Here is a 27724-nt window from a genome sequence, read left to right as displayed (position 1 = left end):
TAAAAATATATTATATATATATAAAAAAAATATATTATATAAATATATTATAAACTATTATGATCGGCAGGGGCGGAACAGTGACGTCTTACGCGGGTAAAGCCGCGCGGAATAAATACCTTTAAGGCAATGTTTATCATTACACCCAATCATATAACAGTTTTGAAGATGTAATTTGAATATATCTTTTCGGTCCATTAACAAGGCGATTTTTTAAGATTTAAATATTATGAAAAAGTAAATTAAATACTTGACAAGCATTACTCCGTTAAACATTAGATTTCGTCTTAAGTGTGACGTAGATTAACGAGTTGCATCCATTGTCGAAACATGTCACATCAATATCTCACAAGAACTCGTTTGTACCGATCGTCAAACATTCTGCAATCGGAGCGCGAAAAATAAATATATACGAGCGACAATTGCGCGCGAACTCAGTTCATGACGGACGCTGCGACCGCACTCACTTTTTTTTTTTTAATATTTTTTAAAGTGCCTCCAAAAAGTTTTACAGTGATAAAAATGTTTTTAATTTTTCTCTTCGCTCCGTTAACGTTAGTGATCGCTGAGAATGTATTGCGTAAGTAATTTTTATGTTTTTTTATGAGGTGAAGGTAGTTGCGGTTTGTTGAGAAATATATTGTCAAAAACATTAATATTGTCATAATGAATATGAATCATACTATTTTAATACTAAGATAACAGTACAATACTTAACTCATGTTGAAAAAAAACCTCGAAAACACATATATCTTAATTGCCTTTAATATGAAAGTTTTATTTGTGAAAGCATACCCTTTAACTATAGTTTATAACCAAAGAATTTATTTGAGATTAACGGGTGATTTACGTTAACAGACATATCCAATGCATACAATAAACCTTATGTATTTGGAACTTCAATAAATGTCGATCTTTTCATTAATTTTGTTTCGATTATGGTTTTTGTAAATGAACCTCTTCCACTTAATGAAATTTAATTTACATAACAGATCTTAAAATAAAATGTTTCCAAATATTCAAGACGTGCTCGTTTACCAAAAAGTTGTTATCTAATAAACTTTAAAAAAATATATCGAAAAATTTCAATTATGTTTAAAATATACTAAAATTAAAATTATGAATTTAAAAAAATGATGTTATTGCCAGTCCATAAAATCATTTCGAAATGACAACATGAAAAATTCATGGCTTTCCCGAAAAACCCTCTATTACTATTAAAAAAAAATGTAAAATAGAACATAAGAATATTGCATTTGATTTAAATAATAATCTTCTTAATTCTTTAAAATAGTAACTGGCCATTAAAAAAAAATAACAATACAATAAATAAAAGAAATAAAAACTATGTACACAAAAAGATGTTTTTATACATACTAGGAAAAAAGCGATAACCCACTGTAAATATCCACTGCTGGACAAAGACCCCTCCTATTTAGAAGGAAAGCGGGAAAGAGCTCATAACCGCATAACAATAAAAAGCCGCACTTATTTTTTTATTTTTGATATCCTTACATAAATTTCACTTAAGTATTCAATTGAACAGTCACAACATAAATAAAATATACAATAAATAAAAACAACATAATTGTGTAACTATAATTTTTATTAAATTAAAGTAAATCTCAATACTAAGATGTTAACTACATCCGGTTACATACAACATTCATGGGAATACGTATAATATATCAAACACGTGAACATATAATTACTGAATGAATTATCATATCTTACTCATCTACACGTTTAGTTTATTTTGTTTATTTGTGATTATAAACCACACCCTTATTAACCGATGATTGCGGGTTCAGGCCCAGACAACTGATTTTTCATTTGCCTAATTTGTGAAAACATTGTGAGGAAATTTGCATGTGTCTATTTACAAAATGTTGCCACATGTATATCCACCAACACGATTTGAAGCAGTGTGGTGGAATTAGCTCCAAATTCTTCTCCTCAAAGGAAGAGGAGAGCTTAGCCATTTACTGGCTCCTATTTCACTTTCACTATTTGTACTATTATGTTTAGTACGCTTTGTTCGTGTTATTTATAAAAAATCATAATATGTTCTTCCTCTGGGTTCGCTTTATACCAGATTCAGTACATTGATTTGGTTCTGAAAGCGTAACAGACAAAAAGGAAGGCAGACAGACAGAATTAGTATTAGTATAAACATTCACCACATCTCCCAGACAGCATTTAAATGTTGTTGTTGAAGCTTAAGTTTTAGCTATGTTCAAAATACAAAAAAATATATAGTATATTTATATAATATATTATATAATATTTTTATTTTAATAAAATATAATTAAACTATAAAAATATAATTAAACATGTTACTATGTTATATAGTAAACGCAGAAAGGTTTGATTTAGAATACTTGTCACTAATAATTGACTCACTGTTGGGCTAACGCTTCATCTCCTCTACATGTGTAGTAGGTAGTATTCCATCCTATATGTGCAGGTTTCCACACGATGTTTGCATTCATCACTAATTAGTGTTTATAATTCACCACATATTAACTTAGTACATACAATTTATATAATATTTAGTTCATATTAACATATATTCTACGTCGTTTAGGTAGTCTTCTCTATAAAATATATATATATACATTAAATATTTAATTAAACTAAAATCCATTGAAAACCGTTCAACTGGTTTAAGTTCTTATTTTGAAACAAACAAAACGTATCCTTTGTTCCACAGACAACTTATGCTATTTGGAACTATTTCATTATTTTGGCGTTATTGAATGAATATATGAAATCTTAAATAATCTAGTAGTCGGATTAATTTATTACAAAATCATTGGAATTATATTGGAAAATTTATTTAATTAAAAAATATTTTTCTTACGATCGATTATGCGCAGGAAATGCTAACGTAACAAATGCATAAGAAATATCTAATAACAAATTTTACGTAATGCGTTTCGGTTCATTAGATCTCGTGCCGGATGCATGTGAAAATTATACGTATATGGTAGAATAGGTCAACGTATATTATGAACAGGAATAACAAGTCTGCTCTTACTTGGTATTATAGCTTTGGTAGGTTTGTTTAACAGAAATGAGGTCCGGAGTAGAGTAGAAGAATTCTAATCCGTTTTCTCCTGTGATTGTAAACCGATTTACTCTGATGACAGGCCGCTAGATATAAAGCCGCAGATCCCGGATAGAAAGTTTTTGTTTCGAGTAATTCTCGGTATTAATCCCGACTTTCGAATTTGGAAGTAGGTAGACTACCGTGCCTCGGAAAGCTCGTAAAGCCTTTGGTCTTGTATATGAACTCTTTCGGGTCATGTCGTTAGTAGATACATGTTTCTCAATAATGTCCTGTATTATATCTATTTAAAAATACCTTTATTGGATATTATATAATGAAGTCAAAAATATGACGAAATAAATTATAAAATATCAATACACTCTATATTTTGGTTTTATTTCAAGTGGAAACGATTAGGACGTGTCCTACAGTTAACATAAACAAATTGTAAAAATGTTTATTGAAATTAAAAAAAAATACTTATAAATTTCGCACCATTAAATACGTTATAGCTTTAAGTACAATAAATTTTTTTTTATATGTCACCTAGTTGATGATTAACAAGTAATAATTTGACAAGAGTCAGTACAACACAGTAATATTAAATAAATTGACGATGTTCTGCCAAAACAATTGCACAGATGATATTTATGCATAAGTTTGTGCGCGCAATCTCAGGGGTCGACCAGGAAGATTTTAGGCGCCGGCTTTACGTGCGTTCGGAGTCTCCCATGCCTCATGCATGTATCCACTTCTTACTTCAAGACTCCAAACTGGTACTATGTTTTTCTTGAAAGAAAGCACGCAGACGTTTTTTGCCCAGCCGGGCTTTAAGTAAATTACAAAGCTAATACCAACTATGTTTGTGTTAACATGAAAACCTCGTACTGACGTACAGTTTGATATGTGTTATTAAAGAGACAATTAAACTTATATCATTCGAAGGCAAAACAAGCGTAACTAAAAATGGCTTAGTTTTTAGAATATCTATTACAAAACCATGCAAAACAAAACCATATATTATGTTAATTAGCTATTCTATACATAATAACAATTATGGTGAACCTTCTTGCATTCTTAATTTTTACTATAAATATGAACAATTGTATTTTATCATAATATAAGGTTTTATTATATAATACCATCCAATCTCCATTTGGACAAATTCAAATGAATTGCGACAAGTTAGATTATTTCAGAATGACTAAGTAAGCTTTAGATCATCCAACGTAAATTATTTAAATGTTACATGTGTAACCATAGAGGAACTCGGTGGTATAAGTAAAGAAAATAGTGTAATAAATACAAATCACGTTTCTATTACGACACGGAAGCAATGAGTGAGGTCCCCATTGATATTCTAGAAGTTTCCGTAAAGAAATGCTATTATACATTATCCATGCATCAAACCTTGATCAATGTACTTAGATGTAATTCTAAGATTTGTAATAATTCCTCGTCGATTGAGCAAATACAGTAAGGTAATCTGATGTCTTTAGCTTTCTCGGTCAACTTTTGTCGATATTAAAACATGTTAAAATAACGTTAATTTCATCCTTGGCGTACATGTGATCCCAATTGATAAACATAGTTGTAAAATCTGGATCCTCATTAGGTTAATAACCATATGTAAATTAATAAAACTAGGTAAGGTAAACTTTGCCACAATTAAACTTTTTCTAGAATTGAAGTCTAGACTGAATTTCTGCCATGATGGATAAACTCCAAAGATAAGTCGACTGCACAGAAGATGTAGTGAAAAGATGCGTGCGCTCTCTTATTTCCTTCACTCTCATAATCCGTTAGAACGACAATCCTACACGATTGGAAAGAGTTCAGGCGTTTAATTAACCACTATACATACTTGCAAAGGTATGTACTCCATAAATACTGTCAACTGCTCCTGAGATTTTTTTTACTAAATAAAAAAAATAATCTGGACACGCCTTCTTATAAGCTAGCTACTAGTGACTAAAATTAGAAGATGGATATCATAATCATATAAAGAGAAATTTTCTGAAATAAAATCACTTATATCAGCAAAATTTTGACATTTCGATTTCGTGGAAAAATCTTCTCTCAAAATAAAAATATAATAATCACGATAACTATTTACTAACATAAGAATTGATAACATTAAGTGCTTAAATATATACAAATATGAATTAAAAATAGTTACTGTATAAATCTTGACCGCGTGGAATGGTGGCAAGAATGCTAGCAGCATTTCCTCGTTGAATCGCAATTCCGATGCTCTGGACTAAAAACGAACCAACCCTCCTGTCACCAGTGGAGGCAATAAGGCGAGGTGTTATACTTTTGAGGAAGCTTTTTGCACCACTACTCCAAGGGCCAAGTGTTTCGACAGCAAATGGGACAAAAAAGTAATTTGACATAAGACACGAATATTTAGATCTTTTATTTGCTTTAATTTTTTCCGCAGCGGCACCTGCTCTTAACAAGATTAATTACTCTACGACCATTTGAGAATTTTGACCTTGATTACATATATATAAAAACTAAACAAGTCAATGTAGTTTTAACTTATCACGTTTAGGCTACAAAGTCCGCCCTTGCAGGCAACCTGCCTGAATATAAACGGTGCATTGTTGATTGTTTAAGTGCTATTGTGATGCCTTAACTGTGCTAACCTTCAAAGGTTGTTGCTTTCAACTTGATAACTAATTGTTTGTCAACATAGGTCATAGTAATTTTTTTTAAAAATACGGGCCTGCGGCTGGTTACTTATATCATGGCTATCAAGTACTTCGTCATCAACTAACAATGGGAACAAAGATATTATGTCCCTTGTACCTCTAGTTACTATGGCTCACACAAACCGAAATACAACAATACTAAGGATTGTGGTTATACGGTACGATATATGATGAGTATGTTTATAAAAACATATCGAGGAATTACAAGATACAAACTAATAAAATAATGTAATTGCGAATCTTGACTATTTTAGCGCTCAAAAAAAGCAAAAAAACAAAATAAACATGTAAAGTTATGATAATAGAATCTTATAAATACAACATATTTTATTAAAATGAATTAGACATTTTTTTTTATATATTTTTTTTTTTCTTAAATTTAATTGATCAATGACCTACAGTTGGAATATCTAGTTGAATTAAGATGATAAAAAACGCCTTAAAAGCATTTAAGATAAGGTGTAAAAACGGCTTCGTTGCGCACTTCTTCCATCATCCAAAATCATAGTCATCTTTATATCGAACAAATAATATTTTCTTCAAAAATAACATCTAGACTGAGATATCACTGTCAAGCTCGCTCTCATCTCGAAAGTTCTCTTACCATCATTAAAATTTAATTAAGACGGTTTTATGTAGACTGTATTACGGTTGCTTTTATGACGCAGACAACTTATATTAATTCCATCAATAGTTTTTATCGTAGACTGTCATTTTTGACATATAAAAATTTGTATTTTAATTAAAAACAAAAAATACTTCTCAGTTATTTTTGATAATCATTACCTACCTGCGTAAGATCTCTCATTTATATAGGCCTCATATTTAACGCCTTATGAGATGAAAGTTTACTTACAAGTTTATTTATAATCTGTATTATTTTTTATTTATTTTTTAATTACTGACGTATTATTGTAATTATAGACGGCATACTTCGTTTTTGTTATTTTGTTAATGATATGTATTTCCACGGGAGGTAAAAATAGAAATTAAAAATTTATACATGTAATGTATTTATTTTGTTGGTCAAACAATGAAATATATATACGTGTTTTTACGCGGGTAAAGTCGGTGGCGTAAATAAGTCCGCTGTGCATTTTTGCATCGTTATTAATTATTGTAGTACTGGTTTTTGACCTTCGCTTTACATTCCAAGTATTTGGCAATCTTATTCAGTGGGTCAAGTGAGATAGTCTTATAGCTATCGTAATAAGGGCTACTTTGTGTAGACTGTTGCACCACTGAACAATTACATATGCTATCTATAAATATTGCAGATCTAGATCTAGACACGAAGGAGATATCCACGTTAAAATAATTCATTTTGACTATAATAAGCGTAACAAAAAAAATATGGATTTTTTGAAGTCCTTACTCTAAGCCGTCTTACGCACACTAAGAATTTTGTAAGCATGAGAATCACTGACTCACATTAATGCACACCGATTATAATTTAGCATTATAGGGACGCGCCTTCGTGATTGAATAGTTCTATAGATGCTTTTCTCAATTTAAGAATTAGTTAATATTAGTAAATATAATATGATTACTGATATTAAATTGATACAAAGTGTAGCTTGTAGTTGGTAAAACAAATGAAATTTAAAAAAAAAAACAAACAAAACACGAATTTTGAATAGCAAAAAATAAAAAACTAGTTTTTTATTTATAGATAAATCATTAATGTTGTAATTGCCACGAACAAATAAATAAAATTACAAAAATACTGTGTCCTTAACTAAGATTGATCGCTGGGTACGTTATGGAAACGTTTACGGAAACATATTCCAAAGTTCAATGATAAATTAGCTGTAAACATTATTTCAATTTACATTTCCGTTGATGAGAAAGAGAGATCAATCATAATCATATACACGAGAAGACAAGCAAAGTCCAAGGACGTTAAAGATTTTCAAGATTGCGCCTTGTTGAAGATATTTTCGCTCACTTTTTCGGAAGAATAGTATTCGTCGTTTTTGGCCAGCATTATTTTTTGAATGAACTTTTATTAAAGATTTTCTTGACGTTTGACGCATCAGTATTGGTCCTTACGCCCTGTCTTCTTCCTGTCGATTCCTTCGACGCAGCTAGCAACAATAACACTAACGCGAATTCGGAAGAATGATCGACAATTCATGGAATAACGCGCTTACAATATTTGTTGTATTTGCTGTACATCCCGATTTCCATACAAAGTTTCCACATTATACCTATTGAAATTAAAACAAAAAACTTTCATAGCTGATATTACATTATAAAATAAACCTACGATCTGAATTTCAGCTCTCTAGAGCCAGTAGTAGAGAGTTATTGTCAGTCATTAATTGCGAGTCGAACAATATATTTTAAAAGTTTAGATTTTCGCCCAACTCAATAGTGATACAGATAAATGTTACCAAAAATTTCACTTTAAATATTCGCTTGGTTACCTTCTCGTCTTGCGCAATATAATTTGACCCATATTGTCTGTGTACGCAACGCTTGATCAATAGATGCCTTTTATAGAGTTGTGTCCAACCTCCTTATATCATTTACCAACACAACGTCCAACCACATATTCATCAACACAAACAAAAATAATATTGAATTAGAATTTTGGCCATATGCGATAGGAAACATAAACAAAATAAACGAAGGCAAAAGTATAAAAAGCTCGGCTTATATTATACAACAGTACAAACAAGGTTCAAATTACTTTAACAAAAATGTTTAGGTACGTTGTAATACAATATATAGTTTATTCTACATCGTAAAATTAGATATTTAATTTGTTTCTAGACCTTATTACCATTGATATAAAGATCATAAAATAAATTGCAACGCAGTTGCCGCGAAGCAATTTCTTATTACACAATTCACTTTCGATGTTACGAGAACGCTATCTCTTTCTAATATTAGGATCGCGTTCCAGTTAACATAATAGCTATTTGTTATTAAAAACCGAATGTACTTTTTTTATAAAACAGAATAACGTGCGATTTATTTTTTTAATAAAACAAAGCGATGTTTGTTTTGAAAGTAGATAAAAGTTTTCTCAAAGATTACTCAAAAAAAGTTGCGAGGTAATAATATTTACTAAAGACTTGTTTCTTAATGAGCTTTCAATTTCATTGTTAGAGTCATTAGATAATACATAGTCAAGACATTATACAAAATGTTATATTTATAAATAAGCATATTTCCAAAATTATTCGGTACATTAAGATATCTATTCATACTATGAGTATAAGTTTATTACATAATTTGGCATTAAGAAGCATTTTGAAGAGGTCTTTTGTGAAAAAAAACTACTTCACAATATATACAGCACAATATACAGCACATATAGTATTCTGTGTCCGGAATTGAAAAAAGAATATTAACAGCATTTCATCTTGGCAAATTGAACCAGCCCTCCTATCACCAGTAGTAACAACACAACGGGATATTATATGTTTCGTAATATCATATATATTAAATAACTTTATACATAAGTTACTCCAGGGCCTTAATATTTCAACCGCAAACGGCAATGATGTACAATTTAGAATTAGCGACAAATATTTGCGCTGTTTGCTCGGGTCAGCTGTGGCTCCGGCCTTTAATATTGTTTCCCTGTTATTAAACGAGGTCTAAACGTTTTGTTGGAATTAATATATTATAAAATGACGTTAAAAATATACCTACCTGGGTCAAGTCATACAACTCGATAAGGTCAACTTCGAGAAGGAAACCGATCAAAGACATCGCTCGGGATGGGCGGCATTTGGCAACTTTTGTTAACCCCTTCTATCGCTTGTACCTTAATGTTTGAAAACGAAAGTTTTACCTGCCTACCAGGTAGTGGCAATGGGCTGGTCACGTATGTCAAAGAACTGCTATCCGTTGGAGTAGAAGAGTCCTAGAGTGGAGACCGCGATTCGGCAAACGCAACGAAGGTCCTCCAGCCAGGAGCACCGATTACCTGAAGAAGGTAGCGGAACCTGATTGAATATGGAAAGCGAAGAACTGAGAGTTTTAGTGCATTTTGCGAGAGGCTTATATCCAGTAGTGGATAGTAATTGGCTGACGAAACAATGACAAAGAGAATGACGTTTTAGCTTTAGAAGTTCCTTCTAAGAAGCTACATGATCGAAGAAAATTTTGATTGGGAAAAAGTAGAGAATGCTAGTTTTATGCCACTTTATAAGAGAACATTTCTTGAACAATTTCTTGAATTTTGTCATCGTTATGATATATTGAATACGTTCTACTACTAAATGAAGCGGAATTTTATAATTTTATTGAATGGATTCCTGATTCTCTTACGTTAGGTATTTAACAAGAAACACTATGCATGTGTTTTGTACAAGCACCACCGAATTTTCATTAATATGTGTTTATAATTCATCTCGTGCACGGTGGTGAAGGAAAACACCTAGAGGAAACCTGTATGTGTCTAATTTGTACGAAATTCTGCCACATGTGTATCCACCAAACCGCATTGGAGCAGCGTGGCGGAATATGCTCCAAACCTTATTCTCAAAGGGAGAAGAGGCCTTAGCCCAGCAGTGGGAAATTTATAGGCTGTTACTATACGTGTAATTCGAAGATTGGTTCCCATCATCATTTATATATTGTTCTGTAGAGCAAAAATTAGTATTGTTACGTTCCGATTTGAAAGGTAAATGAGTAATAACTACAGGCATAGGGACATATTAATATCTTAGACTCCAAGGGTGTTGGTGAATTGGTGATGTGTAATTGGTCAATATTTTTTATAATGCTAATGTCTAGGGCGGTGGTTATCACTTAAAACTGGAATGGCTAATACAAATAATATCAAATTGAATTGTAAATGTTTATAAAGACAATGGAAGATTTGAACGATCACGTCACCTATATTACGAGAAACGGATCGCAATAACGAAGAACAAGGAAGTGAAGTGCGAGAAAAAACAGATAAAATATCAAAGCGCACGAACATCATCAGAAAGAGAATCCACCCAACAAACGATCTGAAGAGATTGTCAATACCGTCAAATCATTGAAACTGTCTTCTGATGACCGATATTCGTAGGCCAACTTGGCACAATATACATATGCAAATCCCTCTTCCCTATTAGGACTCTCTAAATTAAATCAAAAAATCAAACAAAACTTCTGGTACTACCAAAGGAAATATTAGCTGTGCCAAATAACTCTTATCTAAACTCATTGAAAACCAAAAGACATATCTATTATGTGTCCGAAATATACTTAATTGTACGTTGTTAATTTAACAAAGTTAAAATTTGAGTGGCTTTACCAGTCACCAGTAATTTTTAGTAATTTCTATTTAAAAGTATATTGTTTATATTTTTGTAATTAAAAGATGCACAATTGCTATTTTCATAAATATTGAAGGTATTTTAAAACAGTCGTTTCATTCTGTCAAAGATTCTTTAATGAACAAAAATAGAATTTCAATGAAATATTTTCTTAATGTAATTTCATATCCTTGACGTTTATTTTGTAATCTTAAAATAGTTGGATAAAAATGCCGAGATGGCCCAGTGGTTAGATCGCGTGCATCTTAACCGGTGATTGCGGGTTCAAACCCAGGCAAACACCACTGAATTTTCATGTGCTTAATTTGTGTTTATAATTAATCTCGTGCTCGGCGGTTAAGGAAAACATCGTGAGGAAACCTGCATGTGTCTAATTTCAACGAAATTCTGCCACATGTGTATCCACCAACCCGCATTGGAGAAGCGTGGTGGAATATGCTCCAAACTTTCTCCTCAAAAGGAGAGTAGGCCTTAGCCCATTAATGGGAAATTTACAGGCTGTTAATGTAATGTAAATATAAAATAATTGGCATTTGGAATCCTTTTTTATTTACTATTAAGTATAATATGTAATATTTTCATACTTACTTCATTTGCCCGTCTATTATAGACATATCTATCGACAGATTGTTCTTCAATCAGCGTCCCAATACTGAAATCGCTTACCCCGTTTCTAAACTGCAGATATCTTACTATTCTATTTTTAAACCGGATTTATTTTTAAATTAATCGAAAAGTAGTCATTATTTTTTTTTTAAACACAAATATGTTTCTATGAATTAATTGATTTTATGAATAAATTGATTCTCCAAAACAGTACTCTCATCGCACTGAGTAGTATCTTGAAATCTTATTATACTTTGTGACATATAATAGTTAAAGCACAGAATGAAAATAATATTTACAAAGTTAATATTCAATGTACGTATACTCTACTTAACAAAATATTTGTCAGCTTTATAAAACTAGTAATAAAAATACCTACTATTATATAATAATTTTCTTATTTAACACGTTAAATCAAACTAATGGAGATCTTTCTGATATCCGGAAAGTATTCTTAGCAATACAAATTTGTTTTGACATTGAATTTTTTTTTAAATATGAAATTACAGATGTTTAGTACGAATATATGTAAATATTTGCAAACTTCTTAATACCTCGTCTTAAAATAAACATTAACGCAAACTTGTAAAATAAACAAATCATTTTAATTGATGGTAGGGATTAGTGTTTGCCCGTGTGTGATAAAATCAAACTGACTACATCGCCATACGTCAATGATATGGAATGATAATTCCAAGTTATACTCCAGGGTGAAGGATGAATAGTGTCCTCTTGTCCTCCGTCATCATATTTTTTTGTTTCAAACGAGGTAAATTGTAGCCATTCGAAGTAATGAAAAGACGTAACGCGAATTTAAATCCGCAATCTGTCATTCAAGGTTTTAACATCTATCCATTACGCCATCTCGACGCTGACACTATCATACGTATATGCATAATGTTTTTTGCTGAATTGTAATAAAAATATATAACCCGTACTATATAGAAGGTACTTAGAGACCCTACTACCTCCCAGGTGTCTAATAAAGATCTTAAATGTCATCGGTTTTGAGTGCTGTTTATTTTTCTTTATGGCTATTTCAAAAGGTTTACGTACACGGCAAAAAACTTTTACATAGCTCTCAAAAGCAGTGAAAAGTAGCTATATCTTTGCAGAAGACCAAACAAACATAAATAATGATGCGTTTCCCTGTGCCATTTTTTTTGTCTTTATACAACTGAATGCAATCCTTCAGACAGTCACCGCCAATTACTCAACATTGTATCAATTATTGTTAATATCTTAAGGTAAAATATTTATTGCAGAAATATTTAATCACGACAACGCGTGTTAACAACACAGACATTGCGAATTCCGCCTGTGAAGACACAGCTTTATGCAAATATTTTTCCTAAAACAAAAATCACTTAACCTTTAACACATACTCTTTTATTTCCCCGAAAAAACTATTAAATGGTTCCTTGAACTTCCACTAGCCATTACACGTTTATGCCATAATCCTTGAAATACTTTAATGTTTATAGATGGTACCATTAACAATGGTGGCCGATGACCTACGAGGATTATTATAGTACCAAGGTTTAGCGAATATGGAGAAGGGTTTTGCAAGCTTAATCAATCATATGCATGTCCTTAATGTTTTTGCTAGTGTCCTAAAGACGTTGGTATTATTATGTATGAATCATTAACATATGTATTTCACAGTGACGTTTAGAAGTTTTCTTTGTTTATAACTTCCGTACACACATTTAAATTACTAATCCACTTGATGTGGAATTAACTTTAATAATAAATGTATTTACCTTACGTATAAATCGCAGAAACCATTTGTATTAAAAAGGGAAAAATGATTGATAGTTTGTACTTTTTTTTTACATGATTAAAACGCTGTAATGAACTTATTTTCTCATATCACCATACTGATTAAAATATTTTTAACAGAAAACTCCCATTAAATTTTCATCCCCAATTTCATCCTCCCTAGCGAGTAATTTTCAATAACGATATAACTACATTATGAGCAGAAACATCGAATTCTATATTCGAAACTTCCATACAAACTTTCATTCTAAATTTCACCCTCTGAATTTTCAAAAAAACTTAAACATTTGATTTATTCTTTAACTCATTAATGAAAACCTTGATATTGATTTTCATATTTCTAACATCAGAAATAATAAATTATCATACGGACTTCATCACCCCTTAAACTATTTAGAAGATTAATAGTGAAAAATCCTTTTTCACTTATTTATTATTCACCTACATTCCAAAAGGAATTCTTGTGCAAAAAATAATTATGTTGGGCCCACTGATTTAGACGGTGCGTTGTGTGACAGACAGACATATTAAAATTATAATAAGTATACAAATATTTAAATACACGTTTTATTCAATTTCATAATACAGTTCTATCCAAGTTCTCCGAAAGATGTTTAGGCTTAGACTTGTCATCAAATCATGTAAATGATGTACCTTCTTCAACTACAAATAAAATTATATTTAGAATATTACTACCAACTCAATATGTAAAATGTTTAAGTCTACATAATTTTGTTAGTAAAAAAATCGCTTCTTAAAAGAAGCGCTTCAGTTCTACAGTGTGATTTATGATTATTATAACAAATGTTTACTTTGAATTATTAAATATTTAAATAACTAAGAATGGGTTTTACATTTACGGCCATTGCCGATGGTATTTTTAATCTATACTATAATTATAAACGCGTAAATAAATCTGTCTGTCTGTCTTTCTGTTTTCACGAACAAACTCTAAACCGAAATTGTTGATATTTGGTACGAAGCACTTACTTAAAGAACACACAGCTGTCGAGCGATCGAAGCCGCGGTCGACAACTAGTGTATAGTCAATACAATTTAAGCGAATGAAATCAGTGATGCTTGCCCCGGGATTTTAACCAGAATTATCGATTGAGATTCACGACTTGTAAGCACTGGGCGTCACGGCTCACCAAATAATAATATAAGTTGCATATTTTTAAATATACAGGTCATTATCAAAACGCATATAATTATTATGTTCTTATAAAATAAACTACGGAACTCATTCATAATATCTGAACTGTCTTCATTAGCTTGTGACATTTTTACGAACGGCGCCTGCGTATACTGAAGGCTAACTTGCGACACACTCTTGCAACTGAAGATTTGTAAACATACGCAAACTTTCTTAAGCAAATTGCAATATTATCTTTAATGGTGATGGATTTCACGGATTATATATATTTAATTTAAATAAATAAATACAGAATTTTGATTTAAAATTAGACAGACAGACTGGGAAATTGGTGGTCACCTGATGGTAAGTAGTCATTACTGTCCATAGACACTAACACTGTCAACAATATTAACCATTTTTTAAATCGCCCTTGTAATTTCTACCTGCATTTACACTAGGACAGTCAATCTCTATATGGCGGTAGATGTGATGAGTGGACGGTACCATCCATACTGCAGTTATACCAACAAGAAAAAGTTATCGATAATAGTTTTTAGATTCAGTGGTGGAAAAATTTAGGTCGCAATTAAATAACATAACAATAATAATAACAAATATACCAACTGAGAACTCTGCTACATTACACTACACTACATTTTATTTCGAAATATAGCCCCAACCAATTGTCAGACAGCCGGAATTGCCACCAAAAAAAAAAATTAAAATATACCTACGTATGTTTGTATACCACATTAAACAGAAAACAAAAGTTACAGATAATACTATTTAAAAATTAATGTATTAATAAATCAAATAATATTTAGTATTATTATATAAAAAAATTACAAAATATTTATTTAAACACTTATTTTTCTGTTGATTATTCTGATAACAAACATTCCAAAGCCATTCGGCCATTAACATTTTCGAGAAGAAATCAAACAAAATATTTTTTAAGTTACATTGGACCTAATATTTCTTGATATTTCGTAATATTTAAATTAATCATTCGTTCAAAAAAAAAAAAATTTTTTAATATTAAATAAAATTAAAATACCAATTTTATTCATTATGTTATTGGGATTAGCGATCTAATGCGCTCCACAGGTTTACATTACATTTACGTACTTATATATTTTTTGCGAATTATATATTTTTAGTATGAGGTTATATATAAAAATCTTTTTTTTTCAGCTTCCGACTTCATTCGGTGTCGGCAAAAAGACAACAAACTCAACGAATGCTTAACAGGTGCTGTACCCGACGCACTACGGAGAATGAAAGAAGGTAAGTCACAAACTATTAAAATAATTAAAAGCCGCAGCCACTTCGGGGCTATAGTCTCTTTTCCTCTTAAGGAGAAAATCTCAATCACTTTTCGCCGCGCAGCCCACATTAAGCGCGCCGTTCAATTGGTGCACTTGAGGTAGAATTGCACCCAACACATGCGTGTCTATCCACGATGGTTTTATTTACATTTGAGGAAGAGATAAGATATAAACATAAATTGATCATACCATGGTATGATCCTTATGAAACCTCACTGGAGCCTAATGTGATAAGCCTTAACCTTCTTCTGTCCAAGGAGTCGTTTTCGCCTTCCAAAAAAGACTTTTGGCCCCAAATGACTACTACAGACATAGTTTAAATTATTTAATAAACATTATGTTATAACAAAAATATATTTAATTGCAAAAAATAATAATAATTGTAAAAAAGTTGCAATGCCCAGAAGGAATTATTAATATTTCTAGTTACCCCTCCATTTAAGCGTAAAGCTTGTATTAAGCGTCATTAGCGCAATGGATTGGTCGCAGGATCAATCCTGACCCCTTGGGCTATTGTCGTCCCCACTCCTAACACAAGTGATAAACTTAAAAGGAGGGGTAAAGTAATATTAGTAATTTCTTAATTAATTTGGGGCATTGCTACTATTCTTTTTAAAAAATAAATTTAAAAAAAGAGTGGGGATGACAATAGCCCATGAGTCGACCCTTGCGCTATTGGCGTTATTGTATTTAAATTAAAAAAAAATAAGTCTTGGTAAAATAATATATGGGTTAAGACAATATTTACCCAGCGTTCGATAATTTATTTATCGGGCTATCAAAAAAACAAATACAATTACTGTTACCAAGTGAACGTAATATAAACAAACCGAACTCAAGTTCAAATTTATTGCGAATACGCGTATTAAGTAATGAAAATTTTCCATATAATTATGAATGATTAACAAAGATTGTTTGAAATGTTCGTTTCGACACATGCGCAGTGAAAGACTTGCTTTCAAGGGCGACGACCTCTTACACAACTAGGCTTTAAGCATCTTCTGCTTTTCACATTATTAATGCATCTAGTTTAGTCGGTAATGAACGCCTGGACACATATTTTTTCTAACTTTTAAACAGATACACACACTTAGATAAACACTTAAAGATACACATTTTTATATATTAAACAAGCGAACATACTTCCAGTTAGTCTTTATAAATATAATGTATTTGTGATAGTACTATTTGATTATATTAATAAGTATTATAGTGTCGATAAGGTAATACCTGTAGCAGTAGATTTAAATTTAAAACAGTCCTTGTTTAGTATGCATTCCATTAGATCAACGGATTCCATGTTTATTAATAAAACAAGTCTTTTGCAAATATTTTAAATTAAACTTCTATAGTTATTTAAAATAAATGATCTCTAAAATATCATTTGCTATAACATAATAAAATCCTTTAAAATATAATTGATATGTCAACTTAAAATTGCATACATACATACAGCTATAGAGCAAACTATGTATAAATTAAAATATCTGAAAAATAATCAGTCAACTTAACAACAAGTAAATTATATATTATTTATTTAAATAATACTACAGACCCAATACAAACACATTATTATCATTTATAATAACTATACAACAATCACGGAAAAAATATCGAAATTATATTGAGACGAATTAATCTCTGTTAATAAGGTGATTTTTTGCAATTAAGGAATTCTCGCAGCAAGCTTAAATTAACCAGTGATGGAAGTTTTTACATACTCGGCCTTCCTATTTACGCCGCGTATGACACGTTCTTGAACTCGATACCAAATACTTGAGGATATGTTTTTTTAAGAATAAATTATCTACTCAATGATCCATCGCATATATTATTAAGATATTATAAAAAAAAAACCAAATATTTTTAAATAAAAAATATTTGCCTTTTAATCATAATATAACTGAAAAAAATATATTTAAAAACAACTTATCATAACAGATTTGACAGTACATTTTAATGAACAGTCGTATTATATTTGACGACCTCCGTGGTCGAGTAGTGTGTACACCGGTTTTCATGGGTACGCCACTCCGAGGTCCCGGGTTCGATTCCCAGCCGAGTCGATGTAGAAAAAAGTTCATTAGTTTTCTATGTTGTCTTGGGTCTGGGTGTTTGTGGTACCGTCGTTACTTCTGATTTTCATAACACAAGTGCTTTAGCTACTTACATTGGGATCAGAGTAATGTATGTGATGTTGTCCAATATTTATTTATTATTTATTTATATATATGGTAACACTAAACTTTTTTTATCTTAGATTCGCACTTCCACGCATATATAATACGTTTTTACAGATAAAAATATATCCATTATTACCAGCCATTCCTAGCCGGTGATTGATTACCGACCCACCAATTCACCCTTATACCAAATTCAAAATCTACCCATAGTCTATTCCAATCGAAGTAGGAATAAAGATAAACAAACCTTAGATTTACGTATTTCGTGCGATTTGCTAATAAATCTAATATATTGTGCACTGCTAAAAGTTTATGATTAATATATCATTATTTATAATACAGCACTGTTACACTTAACTATTTATATCCACTTTAATTTTACTTCCGAAGTTCGCATAACAGTTTCGTCGACGTTTAAAACGATTTTTTTTTCGCAAATCCATAAAGAATCCAAAATATCATAGATTAATCAAACTCTCGAATAATGACATGGCGTCAAATTGCTGTAAATTACTGCAACCAACTCATCAAGCCATCTATTTATTCCGCATCCTGTCATCTACCTTATAGTCTATTCCAACAAAACGAGATAGATTTTAGAATCATATTCACGAACGGTCTTGCGTAACGAAGAAAAGCGAGAATGTTCGAGACGAGGCGCGAGTACCACATAGTGTATGTGGTCTCGATCTCGAATTATCTGGTAGTTATATTATGTCTTTCATGTGTAAATTTGATTTTTTATGTTAATATAATATACAAATGTAAAATCTTTTCTAGAAACCTGAAATCATGTGCATAGAGACCAAAACAACACGGAATTAATTTTCTTAAAGGCTGATAAGTAAAAATACTAACGAATACTTTGAAAGTATTTTAAAATACTAGATTTTTTGTCTAATATTGTCTGATTTTATCTATAATAATAACTCAATGCCCGAATATTCCGACTCCCTAATGGTCTATTGTTTTAATAAAATTTAGACAATTCATCAAAATCTCTAAACTATGTACACGTATATTGTGTTTGTCTTTTTATATCGTCCCCTCGCTTGAACATCACAAATAACATTAAGAAAGACTCTAGTTCAGTCGTTTCGAAAGAGTGAAAGATTTCGCGATCAGCTGTCAAGGTCGACGACCTCTCTCTCACCGGTAACACCATAAACATACGAAGCAAGACTCGCTTAAAATTATTGGTGTACGAGTAAATATATATACATTTTAAAATTGTATTTTTTCTTCAATATTGTTTCTAAAAAAAATTATTGTAATAATACATACTGATTTTATAAAGTTGAAAAATTTTATTGTTTCAATTTATCTTTCTAAGATATATTTGCTTTAGGTGCTTTTTTTTTCTTTACACGAGGATACGAGTCTACGTACAAAGCGCTTCGAATTCACCTTTGTCATTCGCGTTGCTAAATTGTGGAATACTTTGCCTGAGTCTGTATTTCCCGATAGCTACAACCTTGGCGTCTTAAAATTCAAGGCAAGCGTGCAAAATCGTAGAGACTTGAGATGCTTAACATCAGGCAAGACAACGGTCAAACGCTAGCCTATTAAGGGTAAAAATTTTGGTTGGACTTAGTTGAGTTACACGCATAATATATGTTTTAGTATTGACAAGAACTCGTACATTCATAAACCTATCCTATGAAATATGACATTACAATTATATTTATAGATTTCATATCGATAGCCCATTTATTTAATAAGGTTTTAGATTATATAACAAAACACTACGACGTACGGAACACGGGAGCAGGAATGTTTAACTCGAGTGGAATCGCATGAAATAGGTAGTACATTATACAAGAATGATTATATGTCAAATATTGATAGAACTGTTAATCGTTCTGATCAAATGTGACAATCCCTTTTAATGGTTAATTCCATGTATAGTTTTCCAATTATAGCCTATTCCAATCGTAGAAGTAGATAAAAAAACTATAATTTTACATATTCCATATTATGATTTGCTAATATACATCTATTAGCAAATCATATGGAATATATTGTGCACTAAAATACTGCTAGATAAGTATATTTATTTATAATTCAACACTATTCCATACAACTACTAGTATTAACTTTGATTTATTGCTAAATTTCGGATAACAACATCATCGGCATACAAAACGTAATTTTTTCGAGAATCCTTAATGAATATCATACATTATTCGAGACCTTGACCATCATCGCGTCTATTCAATGTCAAAATTGTTTATTCGTCCTCTTCCTATTCTTGGAACTGGCTATACATACTATTAATAAAGTTAAAACGTATCTTAGAAAAAACACATTACTAATGTATGACTTATATAATTCTATATAAAATTGTATAGATGGCTGATAGCCGTGTGCCTGATTGTCTCAGTAAGCATTCGAATTCTTTCAAATGTATACTTTAAATATATTTTATCTATTATCTTTAAATATGTTTTACCCTTTAGCTGTGGCGAATGGGGATTTCCAAAATATCTTCCCACAAAATGTTAATATTACTAACTACAACAATGGTGAAATTTCATATAAAAATAAAATTATCTTCTAACTTGATAAATAAGGTATTTTTAATAGGCTAATTGATTACTTTTTCAAAACACAATAAAAAAAACTAATTATATTTAAAAATAATTTACTGATTCCCGATAAGCCCTATTGTCTGATACAAATAGTGAATTTATGATTGATACCACACATTGGGAATGAAACGATCGCCTCCTGGCTAATTCTATTCATATTCATATAAATAATAAAATAGCCAAAAAAAAGACTTATTTCAACAAAGGCTATCTATAAGAGATCACTATAAGCGATAAGGTCGGCTTGTCCACTTTCTCGTCGATTTTCTCGTACAATTACTACTTTGTTGTGAATTATTTACGTTATAAAGTAAAAAGTAAAAATAAATAAATAAAATTGAAGCCATTTCATATAATTAAATTGATCATTGAGCCTTCACCATAGGATTACATTTAAGGCAATTCCGGATAAAAGAAGCTGGTCATTAAAATGTTTTATTTTCTTATTGTGCGATCAAAACGATAAAATTAATGGCTGTTCGGACAGCCTCATCAATTAATGTTCAGGAAGAATCGCGAATCGATGTCGTCGACTTAAATATTCCATCACAATATTGTATAAATCATTAATAAAATTAAGAATGAGATAAAATTGTATATAAAAATAATATGATATATTTTCGTTTTTCTTCCGATATATTTGCTACTAATATTATAAACGTCATTTTGTAACGACGTTTAAAATTTGGAATAGAGAGAGTTTATACGTTGACTTAACGTATATAGCGTAGCTGGTTAACCTATATGGTAATGTAATGTCTTCCATGTATATAAAGATATTACTGGATCAAGCCCACAGGTGTGTGCGAAATTGAACAGGTGTATAAATAAAGCTGTTTTTTTTGTCCTCTCATCACCAACATTTGTTACCTTTCCGGCCTGGAATTAGAACCTCCACCTTAGCATTGCCTTGCCTTATAAGCTAGCCACTAGATCGACGGACCCGTTGAATGTATATTTAAGTTTTCAAACATCAATTTTTTTTTTCCCTTAAACGAGGACTGGTTGTGTACCTAATAAAGTCACATATTATACAAGGTTTTTGTTTTAACATTGAGAAAAAACACGGAAACAAACTATCTTATAAACCATGACATCACAATTTTATTCATAGTTTTCACAAATGTACCTTCATTTAGATTAAATATTTGAATTTAAATCTTTATAATCTTCAATGTTGTATCAAGGAACAAAATGGCCATAAGTACCTACTAGGTTCTTTTGAAATTCTTACGCAAGAATCCCAAATAAAATATAATCACGTGATCAAACGTAATCTTACAGAGTTCTTCACCATCTTATTACTGCAAGACATTAGTTTAGATTCGAAGATTATTCCAGGGAAAGGAATCTTCGAATTAGAATTTTTTTTTTTATTTTGATTACCTCGTATGGCAATATTAAAAGGGTAGTTATTTCGGAATTACAGATGGTCAATTATATTTATAAATAATACCTTAACAACCTATCATTGCTATTTTTAAACAACTAGAGTTGAAACTACATCCAACAGTTCTATAATAATCATTATTTATTTTAATGATTACAATTCCAGGTATACCCGCGCTAAAAGTGCCGGCGCTGGAGCCTCTGCTAGTATCTGGTATGGACATTGATTCTGGATCGGGGCCAGTGGTCATCTCACAAAACTACCGAAGAATAAAACTCCATGGCTTGACCGACTCCATCCTTACAACTTACAAGTAAGAATCTTTACTAATACTATAAATAGTAACTCTATCTGTCAGTATACCCGTCGGCCTGTTGCTATTTCACCGCCAAACCTCTTTGTTAAATTTGCTGAAGTAAGTTTGAACTCCAAGGAAGGACTATTTTTTATGCTCCACCTGAAGACCAATCCCTTAAACGCGTGGTATAACGCTGTGGGTAACAAATAGTATATTAATTGTTAATGTCGTTTAAAAGTTTTGTCGAATAAAAACTCTGTCTGCAATAAAAACAGTAAACAAATAGATTTGTTTAAAACCTTAAAAAATATTTATGTATAATTTATTTATAATTCAGTTTTTATATTGATGACCTCCGTGTTCGAGTAGTGTGTACACCGGTTTTCATGGGTACGCCACTCCGAGGTCCCGGGTTCGATTCCTGGCCGAGTCGATGTAGAAAAAGTTCATTAGTTTTCTACGTTGTCTTGGGTCTGGGTGTTTGTGGTACCGTCGTTACTTCTGATTTTCCATAACACAAGTGCTTTAACTACTTACATTGGGATCAGAGTAATGTATGTGATGTTGTCCAATATTTATATTTATATTTATTTATATTGATTCCAAGAACTTAATATCTGTGAATATTTAGTCTAACAGAAAATAAATTGGTATTTATTTTACAGTTTCTATAAATTATTATTATTATGATTAAATACTTAAGTATTAATTATTTATTAATAAAGATATTAGTGTGTTTGTGTGTGTTAATATAGTTTACAATATTTATTAAGTCTTAACTTTGGATACTTAATATTTACAGAGCCGATCTCAAACATTACCGGTTACGAACGGAATCTATCACACCAAAAATGGAATTTATAGCTGATTACGTTATGAAAGGAAGAATTCTTGTGTTACCAATTCAGGGAAAAGGAGTCGCTAATATAACAATGGGTATGTTAATTCCTCTTTGTACAGATTGCGAATAAAATTATAACATTCAAGACTTTAAATTGTAACGCCTTCTTGTAGAAACAAGAATAACTAAAATATTATTTATATAGTTCTCAACGTGTTACGCCATCGTGCGGTGAATAGTGAAAACATTTTGAAACAAAATAAATTATTTGTAATTAGGTTTGCATAATGATAGAACTATACTTAAACCATGATTATTAATTGTTTTGTATTATAATTTATTTATTTTCCCAGTGAATCTAATAGTCAAGCACGATTTAATCGGCGAACCGATTAAAAAAGATGGTGAGACATACATGCATATAAAAGATTACAAAGTTAAGTTTATACCGGAAAAGGTTTCTTTACAATTCTCAAACTTATTTAACGGCGACAAAAGGCTCGGAGATCAAATGAACTTGTAAGTATTTAATTAGCACTTCGCGCAATAAGCGCCATCTATTGGCAAATAACTTAAGTAATATTTAAGTTCAAATCATAATTTTGTGTAGTTTATTTATTTTAATTTTGCTTAGTGAATAGTGAACGATATAGTTCTTGCCTTTACCGTTGGAAATGTAGGGGTATAAATAGTTTTGATGATTGCGGGTTCAAACCCAGGCAAGACTGAATTTTCATGTGCTCAATTTGTGTTTATAATTCATTTCGTGCTCGCCGAGCACTTGTATTTCGGTTCTGAAAATAACGTTATAAAGAGTAAAATAGATAATCAGTAAGCTGAGATGGCCCAGTGGTTAAAACGCCTGCATCTTAACTGATGATTTCGGGTTCAAACCCAGGCAGGCACAACTGAATATTTATGTGCTTAATTGATGTTTATAATTCATGTGAGATGAATCGGCGGTGCTCGGCGGTGAAGGAAAACATCGTGAGGAAACCTGCATGTGTCTAATTTCAATAAAATTCTGCCACGTGTGTATTCCACCAATCCGCATTGGAGCATCGTGGGGGAATATGCTCCAAACCTTCTCCTCAAAGGGAGTGGGAAATTTACAGGCTGTTAATGTTAATGTAAATAGTTTTGTCTTAGATTATATATATGTTTAGATTGAGTGACGCACTAAAAAAAAATTAAAAGAAACAGGCCAATTTTATGATCAAAGTGTGCGTGAAAGCTACGCTTGACACTCGCGAAACTTCATTGTTTTACATTAGTGTGCGTGTACTTAGTGGCCAAGTGTTGGGCGCTATTTGTGCCGACGCGTCCTCAAATTAGTGAGTCTATCTAGACATTAAAATAATGTAAGGATTTTGCTTACAATTAATTGATGCCGTCCTGTGGACCTAATACGATTATAGCATAGCAACTGTTGCTATCAAATATTTCTTGCGGATTGAGTTGCAGCCGATAAATCAGTATTACGGAGTATTATGCTACTGCATAAGTCCTTAATACTGATTTATATTTTTTTGATTTGATATCAATCCGCAACAAATGTTTGATAGCAACAGTTGCTATCCTCTAACCGTAATTTCCCCACAGATCCATTTCGGTTACGGTGTCCAATCTCAAGGCAGACTAGCCAAGATATATTACACAAATGCATTAAATATAGCAATAAGTATTTAAAAAAGTAATATAGGTAGTTTATATATAAATGAATATAGTATTGCATTTTTTAATAAAGTAAATGTTTATTATATAAAAAATATTCCACTATATTGGAATAATTATGAACGTAGCGTGTAACTTTTGCCTGTCTTATTTTGTATCTAGTAACACTCGATCGACTAATTTTCTCTTACCGCCTTAGAGTTAAATTAGTACGGACGGTAATATGAATCGATTTTGGTTGCTTATTATTAATAACTGTCAATTATATTTTTCCTTCATTATTAATGATACCATAATTCTTTTGTATATGACGCAGCCAACAAATAAAGTTAGCCATTCGATGAAATTCCTAGCCACTTTACAAAACGGCGCCTTTCAACCAACGGTCTGAATTACATCAGCCACGCACGGATGCATTAGGTCATTTGCATAAGAATCCCCTTTTTTAGTTTTGTACAAAGAACCGAATCTGTTAACTCTAACTCTACACAGTCTTGGTTGGTCTAGCAACTAGTTAAGTTTGGCTAGGCGTTTCATTGAATGACTAATTGAACCAGTTGGCTGTGACATCTGTATATATCTTGTATCTAACAGAAATAACCAAGTTTTTAATTCAATATTCACGAAACCATACTTTATAGGAGACTAAATATGGACTCAAATACATTTTTCATATCCCAGTTTAAATGTCCTTTATATCATATAATAATTACAGGTTTTTAAATGAAAATTCCGAACTCGTTTTCAACGAACTTAAGGATTCGTACGAAAAGAGTCTCAGCTCCGTATTCCAAGATGTTACAAACAAAATATTCGACAAAGTACCGATGAACAAAATCTTCCCTGAAGAATAAGAATCTGTGATCCAAATATAGGTGATAAGCAATGGTGTTTGTTAACGTTATACTTTTAAGAAATTAAAATTAAGAAAACAAAACTGGTTCAAGTGCAGTAAGAACTGTATTTATTGAAAACTGCTTTAATTAATTAATTAATTAGGTATAGGGATTATTTTAAGGAAATAAATATTAAAAACAAATAAAATCGTGTTTCATTTACAAAACTTAGATGATTTTGATTTGTATTCAAGACATAACAGACAGTTTGATGGAAACTTAAATTACATACGAATTGTTGTATTTGAAATCTTCTTTTCCTTGTCTCGCCTGAGGTTTTCTTTCATTTAATTCGATGTCAGACACAACCTCGCCGCCCTGGATTCGTCTAGCATTGTTCAAACATGCGGTCTTGCAAAAGGCTTCGTTTACAATGAACACTGAAGAAAGAAATAACTTACAATAAGCAAACTAGATGGCGCCACTTTGATAATTAGTATTATTGTTTATTAATAGTTAATTTCATACTTACACAGTCCTATAAGTAGAAAATATAGGATCAAACCCAAAATTATAGCATCCCATGATATGTCAGAAGCCATGTTTTTATGATAAAACTCCGATTCTAATTGTTCAACTTACATTTGCACCTTTTTAGAGAAATATTTAGTCGAAAATATAGATCAGAAATAAATTCTATAAGGAAAAAAAATACCCTTTTTGTAAGCTTGTGTGACTAACAAGGTATTCTAGAATTTCGCGTAGCTCTGATCAGGCCTCTAAGAGACAAAAAGGCAGCAAAGATAATCAGGAGAAAGAAAGAAGTCTCCCAGAAATGAGTAATCAGCAAACGAGTACTCATCTTCTGCAACTGGTGCCTTATTTTTGAGAATTAGAATAAATTGAGTGGGTTTTAATGATCCATGGTAAGTGAATGTTATTAAGGCTGTCAAAACATTAAAATAAACTAGCTGTCAATTATATTTCTTTTTAAATTTTTTTCAATAAATAAGTTTCCATAAAATATTCAGCAACGATATTATTAGTTTAATTAGAATATTATTTAGATTATTCTAACTTTGCGTAACTTAACTTAACTTTAGTATTTAAAAATGACTATTTGTACAAGCACAATGCCTGCGCACAGGATTCATTTAATTAAGTTCAACATATAGAATACTAGATGAACCTGCGGTTTTATAAAATACGCGTGTAGATGTCTACACCCTATAAGGAGCCTACCTGCCAAATTTCAAGTTTGTAGGTCGTGATTAATCAGTAGGGGCATTTCACTTTTATATATATATATGTATATAGATAAGTTTATGACTGCGGCTGCCTCCACTTATCAAGGTAGGTAATAAAGAACTAGCCTATGTCCTTCCATGGGATCTAAGCATATTAAATTTCATCAAATTCGATTTATTGCTTAGCAGTGGTTGACAGAGTTATTTTCGCATTTATAATATTAGTAGATATATATTTATACAAATAATACAATCGTAACTGATCGAAATCTGTACACTTTACCGCTAATTTCGGAATCGACTTAACTGATTGGGATGCGGTTTTCACTGATGTTCTGTAGTAAACTCGGGGTAACATCTATATGTTAGCAAAGTAAACAAATCCTATGCTTTGTTTTATTAAAATCGGGATGTTATGGAACCAGGGCTGATGAGGTTAAAATCTTTTTAAAGAGTTCCAGTGGTGTTACATCATCCCTTTGCGTTTGAAAATAAATATAAATAGGTACGGCCCAGATGATTTTATGTTTATACCCCGGTTCCTTCTCATTCCAAAAAACTTTGCGTTTACTTTTAAGCGAGTCCAGTTTCGAGTGCACACGGCTAGCCTTTTGTGGCTCTGTCGCGTGTTCGCAACTACAAAAAATCTATACTTTCATCCTCGACAGCACTACGTGTAATATCGTGTAATATATCTACATTTCGCAGTTAGACAAGTACATCATAACTTTTTAATATTACCAGACTAAATTA

The 27724-nt window shown here is 31.3% G+C and overlaps 1 protein-coding gene and 1 long non-coding RNA gene across 2 annotated transcripts; one reads left to right on the top strand and one right to left on the bottom strand.

Annotated features, from left to right (window-relative positions):
- The first annotated feature begins 336 nt into the window (after window positions 1–336).
- LOC113404634 (protein takeout-like) lies at window positions 337–25932 on the top strand. Its single transcript, XM_026645582.2, has 6 exons — window positions 337–580; window positions 15778–15870; window positions 22241–22388; window positions 23176–23309; window positions 23568–23733; window positions 25604–25932. Exons 1-6 carry the CDS (start codon window positions 442–444, stop codon window positions 25740–25742), a joined length of 819 nt encoding a protein of 272 aa, XP_026501367.2. The 5' UTR covers window positions 337–441; the 3' UTR covers window positions 25743–25932.
- LOC135193902 (uncharacterized) lies at window positions 25619–26377 on the bottom strand. Its single transcript, XR_010309503.1, has 2 exons — window positions 26257–26377; window positions 25619–26164 (listed from the first exon to the last, which is right to left on the bottom strand). It is a non-coding gene; the product is annotated as an uncharacterized LOC135193902 (long non-coding RNA).
- Between the last annotated feature and the right edge of the window lie 1347 nt (window positions 26378–27724).

Source organism: Vanessa tameamea, chromosome 21 (genome assembly GCF_037043105.1).
Source record: "Vanessa tameamea isolate UH-Manoa-2023 chromosome 21, ilVanTame1 primary haplotype, whole genome shotgun sequence".
Classification (NCBI taxonomy): domain Eukaryota; kingdom Metazoa; phylum Arthropoda; class Insecta; order Lepidoptera; family Nymphalidae; genus Vanessa; species Vanessa tameamea.
This window is presented reverse-complemented; position numbering and strand designations above follow the sequence as displayed.